Raw genomic sequence first — 25,982 nt, forward strand, 5'->3', positions numbered from 1 at the left:
CACTAGTGTGGTCTTCCGGTGTTTTCCTTCTGGTTTTGGTTAAAACAAATGTGGCCTTGAATTCACGGTTTCAGGACTCTTTTTGTCTTTTCGAGAGTGTGGGGAACCTGAGCTAGGGTGGTGACTTGCTTGCTTGTCTGATGCAGACGGTGACAAGGCTTCTCAATATCAACCCCAACAAGACCTCGGCCAGCGGGAGCTGCGGCGCCCACCTGGTGACTCTGGAGCTGCACAGCGAGGGCATCACCGTCCTGCTCTTCCAGTTCGGGATGGTGAGGCTGGGGCGGCGCCTCTCTGAGGGCGCCCACTGTGTCTCCACCATGTCTTTTTGTGCCCTGGGTCTGCTCATGGGAGGCAGCGTTAGGAAGGAGGCTGCCTCACTTTTTTCTGCCTTCCCTTTATCCTGGGCTTTTTAGTTCCTTGGTTCCCCTCTCCCTTTTCCATTCCATTCACAGATGCGGCAGATGATGTGGGTGGGGCTGCCGTGCCACAGTTGGAGTGGCTGCAGGGGAGGGATGCAGGAGGAGGGTCTGCTGCTGTGAGGCCGCACGGCCTTCTGGCTTCAGATGCTGCTGCCCTGTGGCTCCGTGGTGGCATTTCTGCCTGGGAGGACTCCTGTGCAGTTAGCAATATAAGACATGAAGCATATAATTGTCACTTGTCAATCTTTTTAAATCGCTGTGCAAATGAATTAACAGTTCAGTTTCTTATAATTTTAGCTTTCCAAATCATGCTTTCCTGTGTCATGATAGCTCCTGCAGTCCCCGTTTTCCAGAGACTCTGACTCTCTCAAGAGGTCTGGAAGGACCAGCCTGGGCAGCACAGGGAGGCTCTGTTTCTGCAGATAATAAAACGAGTTAGCTGGGCGTAGTGGCGCACACCTGTGGTCCCAGCTACTTGGGAGGCTGAGGTGGGAGGATCGCTTGAGCCCAGGAGTTGAGGTTGCAATGAGCCGTGATCACTCCACTGCACTCCAGCCTGGGTGACAGAGCAAGACTCTCAGAGAAAGGTCTGGAAGGAACTAACTAAAATTTTTATTCCCCAGAGATACACAATGCCTTTTATAGACAAGATATTTTGCAGTTTTGTTCTAATACTAGAAATGTAGGAAGTCAGGTTTATTACCAAATGACTGTTCAAGTTTGATGATAAATGTGTGAATCCACCAAGTGGTTAAAGATCATCTTTCTATGAATCTGCTCAGTGATTAAAGATCATTTTTCTTTTTAAGAATGCAAGTTCTAGCCGGTTTTTCCTACAAGGAATCCAGTTGAATACAACTCTTCCCGACGCCAGAGGTGAGAACCCACAATCTCTGCGAGCCCCCGCCCCCCAGGGTACTCTGGAGTCATTGGACTTCTCTGTGTGTTGCAGACCCTGCCTTTAAAGCTGCCAACGGCTCCCTGAGAGCGCTGCAGGCCGCCGTCGGCAATTCCTACAAGTGCAACGCCGAGGAGCATGTCCGCGTCACGAAGGCGTTTTCAGTCAATATATTCAAAGTGTGGGTCCAGGCTTTCAAGGTGGAAGGTGGCCAGTTTGGCTCTGGTGAGTGTCACCGAGGGCAGCTGTCGCGGGGTGTGGAGGATGTGCTTCAGACTCTGCCTGTGGACATTTAGTCGCTTCTGTGTGGGCTGGGGCGACGCCCCTGTTCCTCTGCAAGGAGCTGTTTCTTCTTCCCGGTCTGAGATTCTGGAGGAAACTCCCCCTGCTTTAGAGAGGTCCAGCGTGTCTCTCAGCTGGGAGCCTCTGGTACCATTTGAGAGTAAGGGAATCATTTTAAGAAACAGTGGTGGCGCTTCTCCCATGAAAGTTGAATACAACACTGTCATCTGATGTGCCCAGAGGCCCTGGACGCAGCACAGCTGTCCGGCCACAGCCCCTGATTCCAGACGGGAGAAACGTGTGTGGTTTCCTCGCCGTGCAGAGAGCACCAGTCTCTGCAGCAGCTTCCCCAAGTGACAATTCCAGCTAGACCTGGAACCTTCCACCAGGGTTCCTCTTTGCCTTTTGGCTGATGTGGGGGAGTGGTGGGGAGAGAGGCCTGTTTGCAGGCCCCTGTGTGAGTGGAGCCCTGACGCCATCCGTCTGTCTTGGCAGTGGAGGAGTGTCTGCTGGACGAGAACAACATGCTGATCCCCATCGCTGTGGGTGGTGCCCTGGCGGGGCTGGTCCTCATCGTCCTCATCGCCTACCTCGTCGGCAGGAAGAGGAGTCACGCCGGCTACCAGACGATCTAGCCTGGTGCGCGCAGGCACAGCAGCTGCAGGGGCCTCTGTTCCTTTCCCTGGGCTTAGGGTCCTGTCGAGGGGGAGGCACACTTTCTGGCAAACATTTCTCAAATCTGCTTCATCCAATGTGAAGTTCATCTTGCAGCATTTACTATGCACAACAGAGTAACTATTGAAATGACGGTGTTAATTTTGCTAACTGGGTTAAATATTTTGCTAACTGGTTAAACATTAATATTTACCAAAGTAGAATTTTGAGGGTGGGGGTGCTGCTCTCTCTGAGGGGGTGGGGGTGCCGCTCTAAATTGGCTCCACTGTCATTTGACTTTAGGGTTCTGGTGTTTGGTTTCTTCATTCTTTACTGCACTCAGATTTAAGCCTTACAAAGGGAAAGCCTCCGGCCGTCACACGTAGGACGCATGAAGGTCACTTGTCGTGAGGCTGACATGCTCACACATTACAACAGTAGAGAGGGAAAATCCTAAGACAGAGGAACTCCAGAGATGAGTGTCTGGAGCGCTTCAGTTCAGCTTTAAAGGCCAGGACAGGCCTGGCCACACGCAGCTGGTGGCCTCGCTCCAGTGGCGGCACGTCCTTGGGCGTCTCTAATGCTCTGCAGCTCAAGGGCTGGCACTTTTTTAAATATAAAAATGGGTGTTATTTTTATTTTTTTTTGTAAAGTGATTTTTGGTCTTCTGTTGACATTCGGGGTGATCCTGTTCTGCGCTGTGTACAATGTGAGATAGGTGCGTTCTCCTGATATTTCGCCGTGGCTTGGGGATTGTACACAGGACCAGCTCACGTAATGCATTGCCTGTAACAATGTAATAAATAAAAAGCCTCTTTCTTTTTTGTGTGGGCCTTGTCCTTTTGTCAGCTAAAATGGGAGCTCGTGAGAGAAGGACGTCAGGGAAACGGGGTTGAGGGTGGTCTCGGTGCAGAGAGAAGGGTGTCAGGGAAACGGGGGGTGAGGGTGGTCTTGGTGCCAGACGTAGGGAATGGTGTTGGAGTGGCCCGAGTGCCTGGCACGGTTGTCTGGTTCATTCATGTAACATGATAATTTTTAAATCATTAAAAAAATGATCTTTCATACATAGATACCATGGAATACTATGCAGCCATAAAGAGGTAAGAAATCTTGTTCCCTGCAGGGACATGGATAGAGCTGGAAGCCATTATCCTCAGCAAACTAACACAGGAACAGAAAACCAAACACCACTTGTTCTCACTTGTAAGTGGGCGCTTCTGATGCGAACACATGGACACAAGGAGGGGAACACCACACACTGGGGCCTGTTGGGGTCGGGGCAGGGAGAGCATCAGGAAGAATAGCTAAGGGATGCTGGCTTCATACCTAGGTGACAGGATGGTCTGTGCAGCAAATCACCATGGCACACGTTTACCTGTGCAACAGACCTGTACACCCTCCACCTGTACCCAGAACTTAAAAGTTGAAGGGAAAAAATAATTACCTTTCTAAGGAGAGACCTTTCTGCACCTACTGTGTGCAGAAGCCTCACAAACTGCACGCTCTGCAATGGAATATTTACACTGCCGTTGGTAAGACCTCAGTGACCACTCACTATGTTAATGTCCAGTCAACTGAGAAACTGATCACAGACTCACAGGTGTTGGCATACTTTATTAGATACAAACCCACACTCACATTTTATATATTATTGATATCTCAGGTAAAAATAAGTTTTCTTTAAAAAGTATGACTTCATAGCTAATCATCAAAAGCTGGTAGAATGACCTGATTTTAAACTGCTCTCAAAAAATTCACAACTAAAGTGTAGTGATGTCAAGTATTTACAACACTAAAAAGGAAAGCAGTGAAAGTTGGTCCAGTGTCAACTCTGGAAAGGGGCATCGTCAGTGCAGAGACGAGCAATGCAGGGGACAGGCACGCTCACCCCTGTGCCAGCAGCCGGGCCCTGCAGCTCTCGCGGAGCTTGGCGACGGTGGCCATGGATAAGCTTCCAGGTTCTGAAAATATTTTCTGGAAGGCAAACAATTAGTTTAAAAACAAACCCAACAACACATTTCTACCTTAGCTCTCCCAGACTGGCAGGCAGACAGACGGGCCTCGTGTGAGGTGAGGGAGGAGCGTCCACATCCAAGGGGTTCTGGGGTGACCCACAGATTGTCACCATCTCACTCCTGCCCTGGGGCCTAGGACCGCAGCTCTGCTGCTCGAAAATATTAAATGAATCAAACAATCAAACAGTTGAAGAAAAGACCATCCGCTTCCTTTAGACTTTTTTTTTTTTTTTTTTTTTTTGGAGACAGAGTCTTGCTCTGTTGCCCAGGCTGGAGTGCAGTGGCACGATCTCGGCTCACTGCAACCTCCACCTCCCAGGTTCAACTGATTCTCGTGCCTCAGGCTCCTGAGTAACTGGGACTACATAAGCGTGAGCCACCACACCTGGCTAATTTTTGTATTTTTTAGTAGAGACGGGGTTTCACCGTGTTGGCTAGGCTGGTCTTGAACTCCCGACCTCAGGTGATCCACACGCCTTGGCCTCCCAAAGTGCTGGGACTGCAGGCGTGAGCCACCGTGCCCAGCCAACATGGTCTTCTCTTTGATGAAGCCCCGGCTGCTGAAATACCGCCCACATTTGCCATGCTGCACCCAGAGTGGCCCCGAGCCTCCACTCCCTCTTAGGAAACTACTGACTCCCAGGCCTGAGCCGCTCCTGGCGTCTCGGCTTCCTCAGAAGGCCTGTCGGGTGCAGCTCCCACAACGCCCTCATGAGGGCCTGAGTCTACAGGGCCTGCGCCAGGTCCAGGACCTAGTGGGGAGGCCGGGGCTCGGGAAGCCACACTTCTGGCACCACACATAGCAGATGAATACAGCCGTTAGGACCAGGAGCAGCGTCTGCAGTGCCAGGGCCAAGACAGGGCCGCCATAGACAGGAAAGCCCTCGGAGGCCAGGCACAGGGGGCAGATGCAGGACAGAGCTGGAGGCTCATCCTGTGCCCTGTGCTCACTGGTGCCCGTCCTGTGCACCCTCCGGGTGGTCAGAGCAGCCCCCAGGCTGCAGGTGAGGCGGGGCCCCCTGGGAGGGGACGGAGCCACATGCAGCCCCACACACTCACCTGCATAAACGTGTGACACTCCATCACGAAACTCCCCTTGGTTATCTGCTTAAACTTATCGCAAATGTCTGGAACGCTGGTGGCTTCCAAAATCAACTCCTGGTGCTGCTTAATTAAGGTCAGGGCTACCCGGAAGATAATCTTCGAGCCTTCGTTAAATAAACAGTCCCAGATCCGAAGCACTGTCTGCAGAGACATGGGAACCCAGCGTCACTCCCTGGCGGTCCACCCGCCCCGGGGCCCGAGTCAGGCGCTCACCTCCACAGGCAGGATGTCCACAAACAGGCAGATGAACCAGCGGGACACCACCAGCGTCCACAGCACACCGAGACGCTCCATCAGGGTCCCTACAGCCGGCAGCTTCGCCCGCACCAGCTCCCCGAGGACCTCCTGGTCGGTCTTCAGGCCCAGCATGGCCGGGCTGTAGTAATCTGCCAGGCAGGGGGAGAAAAGACCCCGAGACACTCCCATCACCTCCACAAGCCCCGTTCCCCTCGGAGCCAGACAAAGACAACAGGGCCACCCCGGGAGGACCCCTCCCAAGAGGGAGGGACAAAGTTGGAGAGGAAGAGTCGGGCTGAGGCCTGCAGACATAGGGCTCGTGGGGAGCGACCCCCACAGCCAGGCCTTTCAGGACGTCCCTGAGGCTGGAGGGATAGGCTGGATGCCACCTGGCTGGGCATCAGTTAAAATCTGCAGGTGGAGGGCTGGGGAGTGGCTCACGCCTGTAATCCCAGCACTTTGGGAGGCCGAGGCGGGTGGATCACCTAAAGTCAGGAGTTCAAGACCAGCCTGGCTGACATGGCTGAAACCCCGTCTCTACTCAAAATACAAAAATTGGCCGGGTGTGGTGGTGGGCACCTGTAACCCCAGCTATTCGGGAAGCTGAGGCAGGAGAATCGCTTGAACCTGGGAGGTGGAGGTTGCAGTGGGCCAAGATCGCACCACTGCATTCCAGTCTGGGCCACAGAGCGAGACTCTGTCTCAAAAAAAAAACAAACAAAAATCTGCAGGTGGAAAACAGAGGCGCAAGGAGGTGTAGGCACCCCCGTGTTCCTAGCAGAACTATTCACAACAGCCAAGAGATGGAGGCAACCCACGTGTCCGTTGGCAGACAAGTGGATAAGCAACATGTGAATGTCCACACGATGGAATATTATTCAGCCTTAGAAAGGGAGGGAGTCAGGCCAGAGCAGCGGGAGGGAGGGAGTGACGGGACCAAGATTCAGTCTGGGAAGATGAAACAGCTCTGGAGAGGGCGGCGGCAATGGTTACACAGCGAGGTGAGCGGCCCTCGTGCCACTCAACTGCACAAGGGAAAGACATGGGTAAGATGGTACATTCTATGTTCTGTGTATTTTACCATAATAGAAATAAAACGTACTCAGATAAACACTTCCAACAGCTTGCCCTTCTTTTGAATGGACATTTGTCTTACCAAAGCACTTTTGTGTTTACCTACATAATTTTTTAACTTGTTCACGTAATGAGTTATAGTAAATTTTATTTTATTTTTTTGAGACAGAGTCTTGCTCTGTCACCCAGGCTGGAGTGTAGTGGCATGATCTTAGCTCCCTAGAACCTCTCTGCCTCCTGGGTTCAAGCCATTCTCCTGCCTTCGCCTCCTGAGTAGCTGGGACTACAGGTGCTCGCCACGACGCCCAGCTAATTTTTGTATTTTCAGTAGAAACAAAGTTTCACCATATTGGTCAGGCTGGTCTCGAACTCCTGACCTCATGATCTGCCCGCCTCGGCCTCCAAAAGTGCTGGGATTACAGGTGTGAGCCACTGCGCCCAGCCTGTTCTTGTTAATTCAAAATCTTGGTTAAAATAGAACCATCACAAACACTGATGCAACACTACAGTCCTGTCACTGCTTTTCAGAGTAAGCACACAGTGAAGTCGGTTTAATAGTAAATACTAATGCCTCTGAAGGTGATTTAGCCAGAGCCAATTCAGTGAGCAGGCGCCAGGGATTAAAAACGCCTCCCTTCCATATCCTTGTTCTGCACCTGCCGCTGGGGTTCTGAGCGCTTTGCTCATCTTTCACCTTCTTAGCTGAGCACATACCGTTCCAGCTGGGGAGAGAGGGGTGAGGAACCATCAATCAGTGCCTACCCTGGTTCCGCAGGTGGCCCCCAACCCCACAGGTGGTGTGGCAGGGGGGCTTGAGTGCTGGGCAGCAGGGGGTCTGCAGAGACGCACAGCCTGACCTTGGCCCCAGACACAGAGAAGCTTAGAGCAGCTTCCAAAAATAGAGGCGCTGAACTCATTCTCTAAACTCCACCAGGCTGAGCCGGCCACCAAGGCGAGGATTAAATTAAAGCCGCAGCTTCTTTCCCTTCCTTGAACATCGAGGGCAAGGCGGTTCCTCCCAGGCCCAGCGGGCGCAGCGGCTGCTCCCTGCAGAAGGGGCTCATCCCTCAGGCTGAAGCGCAGACACTGATGTTCCCAGGTGACCACCTCATCTGGTCTCACGCCGCTATCCCCCAAGGCTCCTTGTCCCTGTCCTTCTGGGGACATCCACGCCTCTGCAAACCACCCAACACTGTGCATTCATCACCGAGGCTCCAGGACGGCACCTGCCAGGCCAGGACAGGGGGCATAGCTCTGACACTCCCCTGCACACCCCTCAGGGTCTGCGGTCAGACGTGGGCAGGGGCCACACAAAGACAGTGGGCACGGGCGTCTGCACATGGCTGTGGCTTCCTCCTCTCTACTTCATTTCCACTCTGCAGATCTTCCTCCGAGAGCAGGTGTGAGTCCCAAGACCACTCTCTCACACGCACTCACAGGCCAGTTCTCCACCCTGGTGCTTTCATTTAGAAAATAAAAGGTGTGAGTTGAAGACTCAAACAATTTTTTTTTTGAGACAGGGTCTCACTCTGTCGCCCAAGCTGGAGTGCAGTGGTGCTATCACAGCTCACTGCAGCCTCAACCTCCTGGGCTCAAGTGATCCCCCTGCCTCAGCCTCCTGCGTAGCTGGGACCACAGGTGTGCGCCACCACACCCAGCTAACTTTTAAATATTTTTTGTAGAGAGAAGGTTTCACCATGTTGCCCAGGCTGGTCTGGAATTCCTGGGCGGCCAAAACATTAAATGGTTTGTGCAGCCTTCTGTGAAGGGAGTTTCCATTCCCAGGGGCGTCTCCCTCTCCCTTTCCCTACCAGGAAAGACACCCCTGAAATCCGCATCTCAAACCTTACAAAGCAGCCTTATGGACTAAATTTTCCTGATTCCCTTCCCCGCCCAGAAGCCTGACGCATCTCAAACCTTACAAAGCAGCCTGTGGACTAAATTTTCTTGGTTCCCTTCCCTGCCCAGAAGCCTGAAGGTAGCAGGCTGCCCAGGATGGTGAATGCGCCCAGGCTCCAGCCACGCTTTGTGTCCCCTGATCCGGGTGCTCTCCAGGGTGTGCGTGACACACGTGTTGATAAGCGTCTTTTTCTCACTCATTATTCAGTCTTCAGGCAGTCCCATGTACAGAGCCCAGCTGGGGGACCGAAGGTGTACAGGGGAACCTTTCTTCCTCCCGACCAGCGACAGTTAAGGAAGGTATAATCCACACATAACACACTGCAGTGCCACGGAGACATCGGGAGAGAGCTTAAAAATTACTGCATTGGCCGGGCGCGGTGGCTCACACCTGTAATCGCAGCACTTTGGGAGGCCGAGGCGGGTAGATCACCTGAGGTCATAAGTTTGAGACTAGCCTGGCCAACATGGTGAAACCCCATCTCTACTAAAAATACAAAAATTAGCTGGGCGTGGTGGCGCACGCCTGTAATCCCAGTTACTCAGCTACTCAGGAGGCTGAGCAGAATTGCTTGACCCGGGAGATGAAGGTTGCAGTGAGCCGAGATCGTGCCACCGCACTCCAGCCTGGGCAACAGAGTGAAACTCCATCTCAAAACAAAAATAAAAATAAAAATAAATTACTGCAAGATGTGTGGAAATTCCCACCACGCGATGTCAAATGAAAAAGATGGGATGCGGGACTAGTACAAAGCACTCCAGGTGTTTCTAAAATAGCCGCCCCGTGTGCACAAAGACGACCCAGGCTTGCACCGAAAATACCATTTGTGGGGCTCACCCCCACTGATGGGGTGGTGGGCGGTTCCGATCTTTATCTAGACTTCTCCCTCTTCTTCAGTATTAACACGATGAGAGTGACTCATAAAAGATAATCAGAAAATGGTTACGTGAATGAGATAATGGCGTCAATGCCAAGGAGGGAGCTGGGCGCCCAGGTGGGCGGGGGATGCAGCTGATGCAAGTGTGCATGGAAAACCAGGTGTGTACATGGGAGCCCAGGTGCGTGCATGGGAGCCCCGGTGCGTGCATGGGAGCCCGGGTGCGTGCATGGGAGCCCGGGTGTGTGCATGGGAGCCCAGGTGTGTGCTTGGAAACCCGGGTGTGTGCATGGAAGCCCGGGTGTGTGCATGGAAGCCCGGGTGTGTGCATGGAAACCCGGGTGTGTGCATGGGAGCCCACGTGTGTGCATAAAAACCCAGGTGTGTGCATGGAAACCCAGGTGTGTGCATGGGAGCCCAGGTGCGTGCATGGGAGCCCTGGTGTGTGCATGAGAGCCCGGGTGTGTGCATGGAAACCTAGGTGTGTGCATGGAAACCCAGGTGTGTGCATGGGAGCCCAGGTGTGTGCACGGAAACCCAGGTGTGTGCATGGGAGCCCGGGTGTGTGCACGGAAACCCGGGTGTGTGCATGGGAGCCCGGGTGTGTGCATGGAAACCCGGGTGTGTGCATGGAAACCCGGGTGTGTGCATGGAAGCCCGGGTGTGTGCATGGAAACCCGGGTGTGTGCATGGAAGCCCGGGTGTGTGCATGGAAACCCGGGTGTGTGCATGGAAGCCCGGGTGTGTGCATGGAAACCCGGGTGTGTGCATGGAAGCCTGGGTGTGTGCATGGAAGCCCGGGTGTGTGCATGGGAGCCCGGGTGTGTGCACGGAAACCCAGGTGTGTGCATGGGAGCCCAGGTGCGTGGATGGAAAGCAGGTGTGTCCATGGAAGCCCAGGTGTGTGCATGGGAGCCCAGGTGTGTGCATGGAAACCCAGGTGTGTGCATGGAAGCCCAGGTGCATGGATGGAAACCCAGGTGTGTGCATGGAAGCCCAGGTGTGTGCATGGAAACCTAGGTGTGTGCGTGGAAACCCAGGTGTGAGCATGGAAGCCCAGGTGTGTGCGTGGAAACCCAGGTGTGAGCATGGAAGCCCAGGTGTGTGCATAGGAGCCCAGGTGTTTGCATGGAAAACCAGGTGTGTGCATGGGAGCCCAGGTGTGTGCATGGAAACCGGTCGCAGCTCTCCTGTGAAGAAGCACCTGCCCAGCCCCGGCTCCATCAAGATAGGAGGAATCGACCTCTTCCCAACAGACAGTGTCTTTGCTCCTCACCTGAGCCACAGGACTGACCATGGCAGAGACCAGGTGCATGACCTGGGGGTTGGGGGCACAGGGGCGGCTGCTACCAGGATGGCCCTGCCTCTGTGAGTGACCACAGCTGCGGGGCTGGAGTGCCAGGAGGCACGGGCTGCAGCATGGGAGGCGGCCCAGGAGGAGATGCCAAGAAGGCACAGCAAGGAGAGCCAGTGCGGGAGCCACCCGGGTGCCCACCCAGCAGCTGTGCACCCCCACCGCCCAAGCCAGCCTCTCTGCATCTCTTTTCCTGAGGAGACTTCAGCGTGGCACAGCCCTTACGGGGCATGAGCCTTCTCAGACAGCTCAGGTCACAGCAAGGAAGCTGCAAGGCTGGGTTTGCTGTTGGGTTTACTTTTTTTTTTTTAGACGGAGTCTCACTCTGTCACCCAGGCTGGACTGCAGTGGTGTAATCTCGGCTCACTGCAACCTCCGCCTCCCAGGTTAAAGCGATTCTCCTGCCTCAGCCTCCTGAGTAGCTGAGTAGCATCCGCTACCACGCCCGGCTAATTTTTTGTATTTTCAGTAGAGACGGGGTTTCATGTTGGCCAGGCTGGTCTCGAATTCCTGACCTCAGGCGATCCACCCACCTCGGCCTCCCAAAGTGCTGAGATTACAAGCGTGACCCACCATGCCTAGCCTTTTGTTTACATTTCTTAAAATGGATTTTGGGCCCGGTGCCATGTCTTATGCCTGTAATCCCAGCACTTTGGGAGGCCGAGGTGGGAGGATTGCTTGAGCCCAGGAGTTCCAGACCAGCCTGGGCAACAAAATAAAAAATAAATTTAAAAAAAACCTAGCCATGAAACAGCAACAATAAGAACTGCACAAAGAACCCCCACATCCCCATCGGATTCCCCGACTGTGAACATTTCAGCACATTTGCTCCCCCGTCACCTCCCTATCTGCACGCACACCACACACAGGTACTCACGTGCACACGCACACCACACACAGGTACTCACGTGCACACGCACACCACACACAGGTACACAAGTGCACACGTGCACACACGTGCACACACCACACACAGGTACACAGGTGCACGTGCACACCACACAAACACACACACCACACACACACGTGCACACACACACCACACACAGGTACACATGTGCACATGCACACCACACACAGGTACACACGTGCACACACACACCACACGGGCACACACGTGCACACGCACACCTGCCTCCATCCCCTGGACTGTGTGAGGCAGAGCTGCACACCCACTGCCCCATCACACCAAATACTCCAGGGTGTGCTTTCCCAAACAACAGTATGGCCACCTCGACACTAAACACCGACACCACCTCCCAGTTCCCAGATCCCACCCGACGGTCTTCAAGCACTCCGTGAGTACAGTTCCCACAAACACATCCCGAGGAATCCACCCAAGAACAAGCTTCAGGAGCCACACTGACAAAGGCCCAGTGACACATATTACGCGAGTTTCCTGGAGAAACAGGCGGGCCCAGGTCTGGGGCAGAAGGCCCATGGGATGGGCCCAGAGTAGCCCGTCCTGCAGACTCGAGGAAGCCGTCGGCACCACATTCATACCCACAGGACTCAGGGGCCAACCAGAAGAGGCTCCCGCTGGCCACAGATGGGGCAACCTGAGCTTCAAGAAGGATAAAAACCCTCCAGTGTGTGCAGCCCAGGAGTCCACAGTTACACGGACACACAGCACTGACCGACCCCCTTTCAGTGACCAGATGCCAATTTATTATCTTGAGGGCGGGGACATAAAGCCAAGGGATCTAGCATTTATCCCGCCTCTTCTAATGGCATCAGGTCTTGATTCAGCCGCCAGTCTGCAGGAAATTTCGAGGAGAGGGGCCCAGCCGGAGGGCGCCGGGATATCCCCATCAGGAAAGCCTGCGGCGCCAAGCTCAGCGGGTTGGCTTCCCCAAGTGCTTGGACAGGAAGAGAAAGAGGTGCAGACTCCCATGCACAGACCGAAGGGGCCCAAGGGTTCCTCACGTGTAACCCGGGGCAATGCTAAGACACACAGCCCAGGTGCCCGCCACCACGCCCGGCTAATTTTTTGTATTTTTAGTAGACACGGGGTTTCACCGTGTTAGCCAGGATGGTCTCGATCTCCTGACCTCGCGATCCACCTGCCTCAGCCTCCCAAAGTGCTGGGATTACAGGCATGAGCCACCGCGCCTGGCCAAGTTTGGCTAATTCTTAAACCTATCAGTTTTATAATGCTAAAAAGTTTTTTTTTTTATTTTTAATATTTATGGATACCTAATAGGTGTACATATTAATGGGGTCCATGTGATGTTTTGATACAGGCATTCAATGTGTCATGATCAAACCTGGGTCACTGGAGGCCAGCCGTGGTGGCGGGCGCCTGTAATCCCAGCTACTGGGGAGGCTGAGGCAGGAGAATCGCTTGAACCCAGGAGGCAGAGATTGCAGTGAGCAGAGATCGTGCCATTGCACTCCAGCCTGGGAGACAGAGCGGGACTCCGTCTCACGAAAAACAAAAAACAAAAACCTGGGTAACTGGGATCCACCCACATTTACCATCTGTTTGTGTTGGGAACATTCCAAATCTTCTCTTCTAGCTATTTTGAAATACATGTTACTGTTACCTATAGTGGGTCTGATCTACTAACACTCGGTCTCACTTCTTCTAACTGTAGGTTACTGTCTGTAACCACTAACGAGCCTCTCTATCCCCCTCCCCTCCCGGCCTCTGGTAACCGCCCTTCTGCTCTCTGCCTCCATGCGTTTCATTTTTATTTAGCGCCCACATGGGGGTGGGAACATGTGATATCTGTCTCTGCACCTGGCTTATTTCACTTAACACAGTGTCCTCTGGTTCCCTCCATGCTGCTGCAAATGACAGGATTTTTTTCTTTTTCTTTTTGAGATGGAGTCTTGCTGTTGTCGCCCAGGCTGGAGTATAGTGGTACAAACTCAGCTCACTGCAGCCTCAACCTCCTAGGTTCAAGCGATTCTCCTGCCTCAGCCTCCTGAGTAGCTGGAATTATAGGTGCCCACCACCACGCCTGGCTAATTTTTGTATTTTAGTAGAGAAAGGGTTTCACCGCGTTGACCAGGCTGGTCTGAAACTCCTGACCTCAGGTGATCCACCCGCCTCAGCCTCACAAAGTGCTGGGATTACAGGCGAGAGCCACCGCGCCTGGCCAGGATCTCGTTCTTTCTAAGGCTGCACAGCACTCCGCTGAGTGTGTGCACCCCACTTTCCTTATCCATCCATCTGCGGTCAGACACCTGGGTTGATTCTATCCTGGCTGCTGGGAGGTGAACGCTGGAGGACAGATGCCCTTCAACAGAGTAACTCCCTTTCTTTTGGAAACACACCCAGCAGTGAGAATAAGGTAGTATTTTTTTTTTTTTTTAAGGCAAAATAGGTACTGTAAAATTTGATTTAAAAAAAACAAACATGCAAAGGGTTCCCCATCCTCTAGGTGTAAGATTCAGTCCCAAGTCCTCCTCTGAAAGGAAAGTGCCCTCCGTGTGCTGAGCACTAGGAAGGGCCAACTTGTACTCAGCACCAGGCCAGGATTCTCCACTGCTGCCTGCAGACACCATCACTGGGAGACCCAAGAACAGGGGGGCTCTGGCCGTGGTTGGGGGCGAGGTGAGGGGGGCTGGCTTCGGAGCCACCCACTGGGGTGGCCCTGCCTACACCCACATGAGCACCACCCTACACCCATACCACCTGCCTTCACCCACACCACCTGCCTACACCCACACCACCTGATGTCCTGAAGCCCTGAGGACAGCGGACACATGAACATCCCTAGAACTGTACCAACCATCCCTCCAGACAGCGGACGCACACAGGCCAAGTGCCCGCCTGGCGCTCAGCCCTAGAACTGTACCAACCAACCCTCCAGGCAGCGGACGCACACAGGCCAAGTGCCCGCCTGGCGCTCAGCCCTAGAACTGTACCAACCAACCCTCCAGGCAGCGGATGCACACAGGCCAAGTGCCCGCCTGGCGCTCAGCCCTAGAACTGTACCAACCATCCCTCCAGACAGCAGATGCGTTGAAGGTGAGAGGGCTCTGGGAAAACCCACTGCACTTCCCAAGTGCCCTGTACAAATTTCCAGATTCCAGAAAAGGTGCAGAGAAGCTACCAGGAAATAATGTTTCTGATTTGCTTACGCTGTTACATTTCACAGGTAAAAAGCTAACAGACCCGTTACATGTCAACTAAACAAACTGAGGCCAGGCGTGGTGGCTCAAGCCTGTAATGCCAGCACTTCGGAAGGCTGAGGTGGGAGGATCACTTGAGCCCAAGAGTTCGAGACCAGCCTGGGCAATTCAAGAAGACCCTGTACTCAAAATAAAAAAATTAGCCGGGCATGGTGGTGCACACCTGTAGTCCCTGCTAGTTGGGAGGCTGAGGTGGGAGGATCACTTGAGCCCAGGAGGTCAAAGGCTGCAGTGAGCTGTGATCGTGCCACTGTACTCCAGCCTGGCAACAAAGTGAGACCCTGTCTCCAAAAAATAAATAAATAAATAAACTTTAGAAGTAGCTAAGATCTCTGGTTAAATACTTGGTAGAAAACTGAGCAATTACGTAAATTTCAAGATCCCACTAAATTAGATCAACTATCTTGAATTCAGCAATTTGTTAGCATACAACTCAATTAAACTTTATCTGCTATAACTAGGAGACCCTAAATGGAAAAGCGGCAATGGCTTTTTTCCCTAATATACAGAGTTCTTTAAAAAAAAAAGTAGCTTATGGCAAAAGCTGGTATCAAGAGGCCTTGGATTGTACGACGTGCTTTCTGTGCAACCCTCTCACGGAATAAGCTCACACTGAAGGTGCAAGGCCTGAGGCCCACAGGTCTGGTAAGCCTGGCCGCCTGGTGACTCAGTGCAATCTGATCCCAAAACAGCTGCTCCTGACCCCAGAGACGAGCCTCCTGTGACAAAGCCAGCCCAATGGGGGCGTGGCCCAGGCCACGTGAGCACCACCCTCAGGACGGGTGACCTCAGGGAACCCCACTCGGGAGGACGCAGGAAACGCGCCTCTGATGTGGCAAATGCGGCGCCAAGAGCCTCCCTCCACCCACCTCTGCTCACGGGGCTGAGCCGTGGTCCCCACAGAACGTGCCTTGTCGGTCCACATCTCGGCCAGTCCTTCCAGTCAGAGCTGAGGTATTTCTATGTCGAGTTATTAAAACCTGACCTGTTTCCCTATTTTTCAGAGGAAACCAGGTCAAACCCATCTTTCAGGACGTGGAGTGCTAATTCAGGGCTGCACCGACTCATGACTGACGCAGTCTCCTGAGACGGGGGCCCCCTCCACCCTCAGTCACACGGCAGGGCCCGGGTCAACCTCCTCCTCTGAGGAGGCCCGGGACCCATCGCCCGCGTGGGGAGCGGCACCTGCACCTTCTTCCTGCGTCCTTTCCATGCCTTGTTGGGATGGTGATTGATGGCTATCATCTTCATGGGCTCTACAAGCGGCCGCGGGTGTGGCAGGTGTTCTGGGCTGAGAACTCGGGGTGTGGGGCGTCTATGTGTGCATGGTCACAGGCCACGGGGAGCGTGTCCTCAGGTCACTTCCTAACTGAATTGGGATTAGAGGCATTTGCTGGTAAAAGTAACTCCCTTAACTGGACCCCCTCTAAGTGACTCATGAGCAATGGACCAAACAGTCCTCCTGCCTTCCGCAACAACAGTGGTGGGGGAAACTGGGGAGGCAGATGTGGGGTGCAGGCCTTGGGCGGGGAGGCCTGGGATGGGATCTCAGCCCTGGGATGGAATCTCAGACTTGCTGGCGGACTGTGTACGAGCTACTTAATCCCCACCAGTCTCGGCCTCCTCCAAGGAAAAAGATGACAATGTGCACGACATTTTCAACGCCCAGACAGACTCGCACCCCGTGGTCACTCCCCCACGGCAGGGAGCTTTCGTTTTGTGTCACGGGCCTGGAGGCCTCGGTGGCTGCAGAAGGCTCCACTCCAACCTGTCTTTCCATTTCCACCTTCATGCTCACCAGGGAACTCAGCCATGGGTTCACAGGTCTGCTGGCCATTCCGGTCTCTATTTTGTAAATTGCCTGTTAGGCACATTCTTCATCTGATGTTTTGCTGAGCTGTTTCTTTTTCTGCTTAGATTTTTTTTTTTTTTTTTTGAGACACAGCTTCACTCTTGTTGCCCAAGCTGGAGTGCAGTGGTGCAGTCTCGGCTCACTGCAACCTCTGCCTCCCAGGTTTAAGTGATTCTCCTGCCTCAGACCCCCAAGTAGCTGGGATTACAGGTGCACGGCACCATGCCCAGCTAATTTTTATATTTTTAGTAGAGACAGGGTTTCACCATGTTGACCAGGCTGGTCTCGAACTCCTGACCCTAGGTGATCCACCCACCTCAGCCTCCCAAAGTGCTGGGACTACAGGCATGAGCCACCAGGCCCTGGCTTTCTGCTTAGATTTTTAGAAATTCACACACAGTCCAGACACTAACCCTTTGTTAATTATATGGATCAAAGATACTTTCTCAAACCAGCAGCTTATCTTTTTACTTTGCTTATGATGTCTCTTACCAAAATTAGTTTTTAAATTTTCATGTAATTAAAATTATCGATGCCTTTTATGCTTTTTGAATTATGTTCAAGAACTTCTCCCCTATTCCCACAAGACACGACTGTTCTGTATTTTGTTCTCTGAGTTTCAAAGTTTTACTTTTTCATATGAGTCTTAAATCCATCTGGAAATGAAATAAGGGTTTAATTTTGTTTTCTTCCATACAGTCAACTGTCACTGAATTATGTTTTAAACAGTCTTTTTCCCATTAATTGATATATCTCACAAAAGACATTCCCATAAATTAATAGATCCACAGACTGGTTGATTTCTATCTGGCTTCGCAATTCTGTTCCATCGGTCTGTTTATCCATTCATAACCTAATACCACACCATTTTAATTATTAGAGCATTATAATATATCTCCAGTGTTCTTCTTTCAAGCCTTCTTGGCTTGGCTTTGCCCTTGATTATTCCATATGATTAAGCCATCCTTGGATTTCTGGAAAAAACTATCTTCAAACTAAAAAAATACTTCATAATCATCTGTAGATTCAAGTTGCTAATATTAATTAACAATTACATACTTCTATTCATCGGTGAGATGAGCCTGTATGGTGTGAAGGCTATACTAGCTTCATAACATGAAGTGAGAGCAGTTTCTTTTTTTATTTTCTGCAAGATTAATTAATCAGTTATTTAGACAGGGTCTTGCTCTGTCACCCAGGCTGGAGTGCAGTGGCACTACCACAGCTCACTGCAGCCTCGACCTCCTTAGCTCAAGTGATCCTCCCACCTCAGCCTCCCGGGTAGCTGGGACCGCAGGCATGCACCACCCAAAGTGCTAGGATTACAGGTTTGAGCCACAAGATTTATTTTTAAAAAACAGGAATCACAGACCTTTGGGAGGCCAAGGCAGGAGGACTGCTTGAGGCCAGGTGTTCAAGGCCAGCCTGGGCAACATAACAAGACCCTGTCTCTACAAATAAAAAAAAAAAAAATCAACTAGGCATGGTGGTGCCCACCTGTGGTCCCAGCTACTCAGAAGACTGAGGTGGGAGGATCACTTGAGCTAAGGAGGTCGAGGCTGCAGTGAGCCATGATTGCACCACTGCACTCCAGCCTGGGTGACAGACTGAGACCCTGTCTCTAAAAAATACAATAAAATGGCCAGGTGCAGTGGCTCACACCTGTAATCCCAGCACTTTGGGAGGCCAAGGTGGGTGGATCACCTGAGGTCAGGAGTTCGAGACCAGCCTGGCCAACATGGTGAAACCCCATCTCTTACTACAGATACAAAAATTAGCCAGGCGTAGTGGCGGGCGCCTATAGTCCCAGCTATTCGGGAGGCTGAGGCAGGAGAATGGCGTGAACCCGGGAAGCGGAGCTTGCAGTGAGCCGAGATTGCGCCACTGCACTCCAGCCTGGGCGACAGAGTGAGACTCCATCTTGAAAAAAAATAAATAAATAAAATAAAAACATTAAAAAGCAGGAATTACCTGTTCCTTCACAGTTTGACAGCAGTAAAAACTCAGTGTGTCCATGCACACACCCATCAGATGTTCTATTTTGTCTCTCAAGTCAACTTCCTTAGGCTGTTTTTTTCTCAGAATTATCCATTTCTATCTCTTCATTTTCTTTTGATTCTTAAAAATCTCTACAAATCTTCAAATTACAGCACATTTTCATTTCTACTATATCTTATCCTTTTTTTTTTTTTCTGAGATAAGAGTCTCACTCTGTCGCCCAGGCTGGAGTGCAGTGGCGTGATCTTGGCTCACTACAGCCTGTTCTAAACTCACGAACACACCAATCACCACTGCACCATACGCTTGAAATGGGGGAACTGTGGGATATGTGGATTATACCTCAACAAAGATTTCTCTTCAGTGTCTGTGCTTTTATGTATGTGTGTATGTATGTATGTTCGTATATATTTATTTGAGACAGGGTCTTGTCCTGTTGCCCAGGCCTAAGTGCAGTGGTGTGATCGGCTTTCTGCAACGTCTGTCACCCGGGTTCAAGCAATTCTCCCGCTTCAGCCTCCCAAGTAGCTGGGGCTACAGGCACCTGCCACCATGCCCGGCTAATTTTTGTATTTTTAGTAGAGATGGGGTTTCACCATGTTGGTCAGGCTGGTCTCGAACTCCTGACATCAGGTGACCCTCCTGCCTCAGCCTCCCAAAGTGTTGGGATCACAGGCGTGAGCCACCGCGCCTGGCTACATTTTTTTCTTATCAGTCTTGCCAGAGGTTTGTCTATTTATCAGTCTTCCCAAAGAACCAGATTTTTGTCTCAGTTTATCTTTTCTTCTGTTTCTCTGTTTCTGTCACTAATTTTCAGTCTTTCATGTGTATGTTTATATCGGTCTATAAAAACTCTGGAAATACATCAGACTGATGATAACAGTTACCTCTGAATAGGAGATAAATGCGGATGTGCCAGTGAAGGTGGGTCGTTACTTTTATTTAAATTTTTATTTTTAGAGATGGGAGGGGTCTCACTTTGCTGCCCAGGCTGGTCTCGAACTTCTGGGCTCAAGTGATCCTCTCACCTTGTGGTCTCCCAGATGCTGGGATTATGTGTGAGCTACTCTGCCCGGCCCTGTTTTTTTTTTTGAGATGGAGTGTCGCTCCGTCTCCCACACTGGAGTGTAGTGGTGTGATCTAGCTCACTGCAACCTCAGCCTCCCTCAAGCCGATTCTTGTGCCTCAGCCTCCTGAGTAGCTGGGATTACAGGCGCCCGCCACCACACGTGGCTAATTTTTGTATTTTTAGTGGAGATGGGGTTTTGCCATGTTGGCCAGGCTGGTCTTGAACTCCTAAATGCCTGCCTCGGTCTTGCAAAGTGCTAGGATTACAGGCGTGAGCCACGGCTCCTGGCTGTCACTTTTTATTCTATAAAACGTACTGTATTTTTTGAACTTCTGAAATGACAATATATCTGTGTATTTCTTGTATAACTTAAAAGCAGCAATTAAGAGCAGGATAACAGTGGCACTGAAATGACCTAGTTTGGGTAACTATAACTTCGAGAAGGACGGATTTTAGAGCAGGATGACCGTGGTACTGAAACGACCTACTTCGGTCACTGTAACTTAGAGAAGGACATATATTTGCCTCTTTTCTCTGCCGCTGGGAGAGCTCTGCCGGGATCGGAATAACCCCCTTTTCCTCCCATGATCCTAAAAGTTTAGTTTTTATACTTTCTTTTCTTTTTGAATCCAGACCTATTTGCATTGCAGTTTCATTCAACTTAATCTCATAATGAATATCGGAAATGATGTCTTATGGACTGAAAACGCATCTGTCCGTCACACCAGCACGGCGGGGCCTGCTCCTGCTCTCTAGGTTGGTGCTGAGACCTCCGACCCGAGCTCTCACCTGCTGCTGCTTGAGGTCCGCCCTCCGTGAAGACGGGAACTCGTGTGTGCTCACAGGGGTGTTTCCCACACCCCTGAACGGCGCCCAGAACATGATAGGTTTTCAACAATATGTGGTGAAAAGAATTGCATGGCCCACGGCTGTGAAGATTCGCCGTGATTTGCACTCAGACATAACCGAAGCAGGCTGTGAGCCCGTTTCCACATCCTACCAATCCCACATTTGGATGTGTCCTAACTCCATCTGCCTCTAATTTCACCATTCCACCTGGTCCAGGTGTTCACCGAACTGAGCTGAGACAGCCGGCATCCTTTCCGCCCTGCGAGGCTCTGCCTGCTGCTGCTGCTGCACCTGCTGCTGCTGCTGCTGCTGCGCTGGGTCCCTGGGCCCCAGCCAGGTCAACAGCTCTTCCCACTCCCGGGAGCTCTGCAGGGCTCCCTTCCTCTGGGGCAGCTCCATCAGGCTGGTCTCTGGCATCCTCATTTCTGCGCCCTTGGGTTGGGTTGAGGGTGGCACTGATTCCTCCCTGCCCTTAACGATGCACTTGAGCTTTGTCCCATCCGTGAGGACACACGCTATGGTCTGTGAGTCACACAGCCAGGATCTGAACCAGGCTCTGCCATGTACAGCGGTGGTCAGGCCAGCACGCAAATTCTCCCGGCCTTCGGTGTCCTCACCCTGGAAACGGGGTGGGTGACTGTGTCTGTGTGGTGTGGCTGTCCTGAGGACAAGCGCAGCTCAGCAGGAAACTGACACACGCCGTGTGCTCACCAGGCAGGAGCTGCAGCCACACACCCCCAGGCTCCAAACACTGGGGACTGGCCCAGCTGCCCCTCATGTCTCCTCTGCCCTGCAGGATGAGCACGCAGCCCCCCTTGACCCAGCACCACAGCCAGGCTGGGGAAGGGCAGAGTGGTCTCAGCCCCAGGCCCTGCCCGCCCAACTGCGCCTCAACTTCTCTTCCCAAGTGACCTGAGCCTGCAGCTCATCGTCTGCGCTGGCCTTCACCATAACCCGTAGATAACTTATTCACTAATAAATACATTTTAATTATTAAATAATTAAATATTAATAAATAGAAAAGTGGAAAGGTTTGAAAAGAATGGTTTTCATCTTAAAAGGTAAGTAATTACTTAAAAAGCAACTATGGCTCTCTCCCTCTCCCTCTCCCTCTCCCTCTCCCCTTCCTTCGGTCTCCCTCTCCTTTTTTCGGTCTCCCTCTGTTACCAAAGCTGGACTGTACTGCCGTGATCTCAGCTCGCTGCAACCTCCCTGCCTCGGGCTCCTGTGATTCTCCTGCCTCGGCCTGCCAAGTGCCTGGGATTGCAGGCGCGCGCCGCCACGCCTGACTGGTTTTTGTATTTTTGGTGGAGACGGGGTTTCGCCGTGTTGACCGGGCTGGTCTCCAGCTCCTGGCCTCGAGTGATCTGCCCGCCTCGGCCTCCCGAGGTGCTGGGATTGCAGACGGAGTCTCGCTCACTCAATGCTCAATGTTGCCCAGGCTGGAGTGCAGTGGCATGATCTCGGCTCGCTACATCTCCACCTCCCAGCCGCCTGCCTTGGCCTCCTAAAGTGCTAAGATTACAGCCTCTGCCCGGCCGCCACCCCGTCTAGGAAGTGAGGAGTGCCTCTGCCCGGCCGCCCCGTCTGGGAGGTGAGGAGCGCCTCTGCCCGGCCGCCCTGTCTGGGAGGTGTACCCAACAGCTCTGAAGAGACAGCGACCATCGGGAGCGGGCCATGAGGACGATGGCGGTTTTGTTGAAAAGAAGGGGGGGAAGTGTGGGGAAAGGAAGGAAAGATCAGATTGTTGCTGTGTCTGTGTAGAAAGAGGTGGGCATAGGAGACTCCATTTTGTTCTGACTAGGAGAAATTCTTCTGCCTTGGGATGCTGTTGATCTATGGCCTTGCCCCCAGCCCCGTGCTCTCTGAAACATGTGCTGTGTCAACTCAGGGTTAAATGGATTAAGGGTGGTGCAAGATGTGCTTTGTTAAACAGATGCTTGAAGGCAGCATGCTCTTTAAGAGTCATCACCACTCCCTCACCTCAAGTACCCAGGGACACAAACACTGTGGAAGGCCACAGGGACCTCTGCCTAGGAAAACCAGAGACCTTTGTTCATGTGTTTATCTGCTGACCTTCTCTCCACTATCATCCTATGACCCTGCCATATCCCCCTCTCCGAGAAACACCCAAGAATGATCAATAAATACTTAATAAAAAAAAAAAAAGCAACTATGGATATATATATATAGCGCAATTATTATGCTCTTACTAGTATTCACAAACTCAGTACAAAATACATACATAAAACCAAGATAGCCTCTCAGAGGCTCCGTGATCAACACAAACCGCACCGTGGCCCTCAATGGACACAGAAGTTACCAGCTGAGGAAGGGGTGCGCCAACCATACAGCCCCAGCTGCCCGCAAGGGCCAAGAGACGGCAAAAGGCCCTCTGCCGTCCCAGGAGCAAGCAGTTGCTGCAGCTGGAACCCGGCCACTTACATGGGTTTCTCCTTTTCAACTCGATTGCAAAGAAATTTTTTTACGGGAAAAAGATTTTTGGCCAGGCATGGTGGCTCATGCCTGTAATCCCAGCACTTTGGGAGGCCGAGGCGGGTGAATCACCTGAGGTCAGGAGTTTGAGACCAGCCTGACCAACATGGTGAAACTCCATCTCTACTAAAAATACAAAATTAGCCAGGCGTGGTGGCACACACCTGTAATCCCAGCTACTTGGGAGGCTAAGGCAGGAGAATCACTTGAACTCGGGAGGCAGAGGTTCCAGTCAGCCAAGATCACGCCACTGCACTCCAGCCTGGGAGTCAGAGCGAGACTCCATCTCAAAAAAAAATAAAAAAATAAAAAAATAAAGGATTTTTAACCTCAACTCCCAAACAATTCAACCATGTTTTGATTAAATTTTGATTTCTCAGCGGAATCATTTTGGCAGCACCAGAAATAGGACAGTTCAGGCATACTGCAGGGATTTTCAACATACCTGGTAGTATTCTTCCAACAAGAGCATCTAACAGCCAAAAAGATTCTTCTTCATTATTTGTTATAAGAATCAGATATCCTGCTATAAAATTCATTCCCTGAAATTAGAAAAATGAGAAACAGAAATTCACATTGAGTTTTAAGCCCCCATATGATTCTGCAATCATTCGGCTACAAACTACCCAGTTTCCCTTTCTCTTGCTTCTCCCTAAAACCTGCATAATTCCAGAATGATCCTTTAGTAGAACTCTACAGTCACTAAATACCTACCGTCTAGTAATGTGTTTAGTCAAGCTTACGTGAAGAAAAGTAAAAGCAAAAGGAAACAGTTTAAAGAAATCTTGAATACTAAAATAAAAGACTCTTCCACTAATGGTAACCTTGTGATAAAAGAACATAACTTACCATTGGTTTCTAAAGAAATTACTATATATCAACAGCATGAAACTCTCTACCAGAGAGAAAACTATACCAATGCTGACCACATTTCATAAAAACCGTAAGGAACATGTTCTGACACGCGGGTGTTGGGAGAATTTCATGGTGGAGACCCTTTTGGGAAATCCATGTGCACGTCTGCCAAAGGGCGGGTGCTGCCTCAAACATCACGTATGTGACCCTCTCCATCGAGGGCAGCCCCAGACCCTGGGGGTTCGCAGCCGTGAGTCAGCGCCATTTCCAGGTGACTGCGTTTTACACGACTGAAATTCTCTTCTTTGTCACTCATTTGTAATTTCTAAAGTAAGTATTTCTCTAGTAATAAGGAAAAAGAATCCAGCTGCTGCCAACCAACAAGATCAATTCACGTGATCGGAAGTGCGGAGGGACAGCTGCAGAGAGCGATGCTGGCAGCAACACGGCGGCTTCAGTCGCACAGGGATGTGGCGCTGTTCACCCGGAGCCAAAGCACTGGCGGACAGGCACGCAGCCCTACACGTCCCTTGGCCTGGACCTCCCCTTAAAAACAGACCCTAAGAATTTGACTCAAAAAGCAAAAGTAACCAGTACAGAGAAGATCATGTTCCAGAAAATGACGATGGAAGCTCTGGGAGGAACCGACTGCTTCGAGCTGATGACGGAAATGCTGGGAAGACCTCTGTGGCCAAAAGCAGACCCGGGAGGACTTTTGTGGCCGAGTGTGGACCTGAGAGGACCTCTGTTGCTGAGCAGACCTGGGAAGACATCTGTGGCCGAGAACAGACCCAGGAGGACCTCTGTGGACAAGAGCAGACCCGGGAGGACCTCTGTGGCTGAGAACAGACCCGGGATAACCTCTGTGGCCGAGAACAGACCCGGGAGGATCTCTGTGGCAGAGAGCAGACCCGGGAGGACCTCTGTGGCCGAGCGGACCCAGGAGGACCTCTGTGGCTGAGCGGATCCGGGAGGACCTCTGTGGCAGAGAGCAGACCCGGGAGGACCTCTGTGGCCGAGAGCCGACCTAGGAGGACCTGTCTGGCCAAGTGGACCCGGGAGGATCTCCGTGGCTGAGAACAGACCCCTTTGAGTGGACGGTGCTACTGGATCTGGGAGAGGGCGACCATGTGGACAGTGTGGACCCACGGAAATGCAGGTGGGTGATCATCGTGGAGAAAAAGTAGAACATGGCCAGGCACAGTGGGGGATCCCAGCACTGTGAGAGGTGGAGGCAGGAGGATCGCCTGAGCTCAGGAGTTCAAGACCAGCCTGGGCAATGTGGCAAGACCCCGATCTCTACAAAACATACAAAAATTACTCGAGCGTGGTGGTGCACCTGTGGTCCCAGCTACTCAGGAGGCCAAGGTGGGAGACTCGCTTGAGCAAAGGAGGTTGAGGCTGCAGTGAGCCGAGATCACACCACTGCACTCCAGCCTGGGTGGCAGAACGAGACCGTGTGCACTGTGTAACTCTACACATATGCCACGCATTGAACTGTGTCCCCCGCCCCAAAATTCATCTGTTGAAGTCCTAACCCCTAGTACCTCAGACTGGGACCTTGTTTGGGAAAAAGACTGTTGCAGATATCATGACAGATGGAGTCATGGGGGAGTTGGTGGGCCCTATCCAAGCCTGGTGTCCTTGTCTTAGGCGGAGCTTTAGACACAGGCATGCACAGGAGAACGCACGTGGAGATGGAGGCAGACACTGGAGTAGTGATGCCGCCTGCCAAGGGGCACCCAAGACTGCCAGGAACCAGCAGAACCAGAGCAAGGCCTGGGACAGTCCGTCCATCACAGCCTCAGCAAGAACCCGCTCTGCAGACGCTGCGACCTCACCCGCCCCGCAGATACCGCGACCTCTGATGCTTCCAGAGCTGAGAGAGAATTCGTTTCCACTG

At 52.0% G+C, this 25,982-nt stretch overlaps 2 protein-coding genes across 4 annotated transcripts in view; one reads left to right on the forward strand and one right to left on the reverse strand.

Annotated features, from left to right (window-relative positions):
- Positions 1–3,080, forward strand: part of LAMP1 (lysosomal associated membrane protein 1) — a 29,806-nt gene extending 26,726 nt beyond the window's left edge. The window contains exons 6-9 of the mRNA XM_054447067.2: positions 147–272; positions 1,232–1,298; positions 1,375–1,545; positions 2,098–3,080. Of these exons, the coding sequence (XP_054303042.1) occupies positions 147–272; positions 1,232–1,298; positions 1,375–1,545; positions 2,098–2,237 (504 nt within the window). The 3' untranslated portion in view covers positions 2,238–3,080. The remainder of the gene's footprint in view (positions 1–146; positions 273–1,231; positions 1,299–1,374; positions 1,546–2,097) is intronic.
- Positions 3,081–3,850: 770 nt separating this feature from the next.
- Positions 3,851–25,982, reverse strand: part of GRTP1 (growth hormone regulated TBC protein 1) — a 38,568-nt gene continuing 16,436 nt past the window's right edge. For 2 of the 3 annotated variants that reach the window (XM_054447069.2, XM_054447070.2), the window contains 4 exons: positions 23,670–23,766; positions 5,589–5,761; positions 5,331–5,516; positions 3,851–4,230 (listed from right to left, as the gene is read on the reverse strand). In XM_054447069.2, coding sequence (XP_054303044.1) covers positions 4,141–4,230; positions 5,331–5,516; positions 5,589–5,761; positions 23,670–23,766 — 546 coding nt within the window. In that variant the 3' untranslated portion in view covers positions 3,851–4,140. The remainder of the gene's footprint in view (positions 4,231–5,330; positions 5,517–5,588; positions 5,762–23,669; positions 23,767–25,982) is intronic. The other variant, XM_054447071.1, reaches the window with a different exon arrangement.

This window comes from Pongo pygmaeus, chromosome 14 (assembly GCF_028885625.2).
Source record: "Pongo pygmaeus isolate AG05252 chromosome 14, NHGRI_mPonPyg2-v2.0_pri, whole genome shotgun sequence".
Taxonomy (NCBI): Eukaryota; Metazoa; Chordata; class Mammalia; order Primates; family Hominidae; genus Pongo; species Pongo pygmaeus.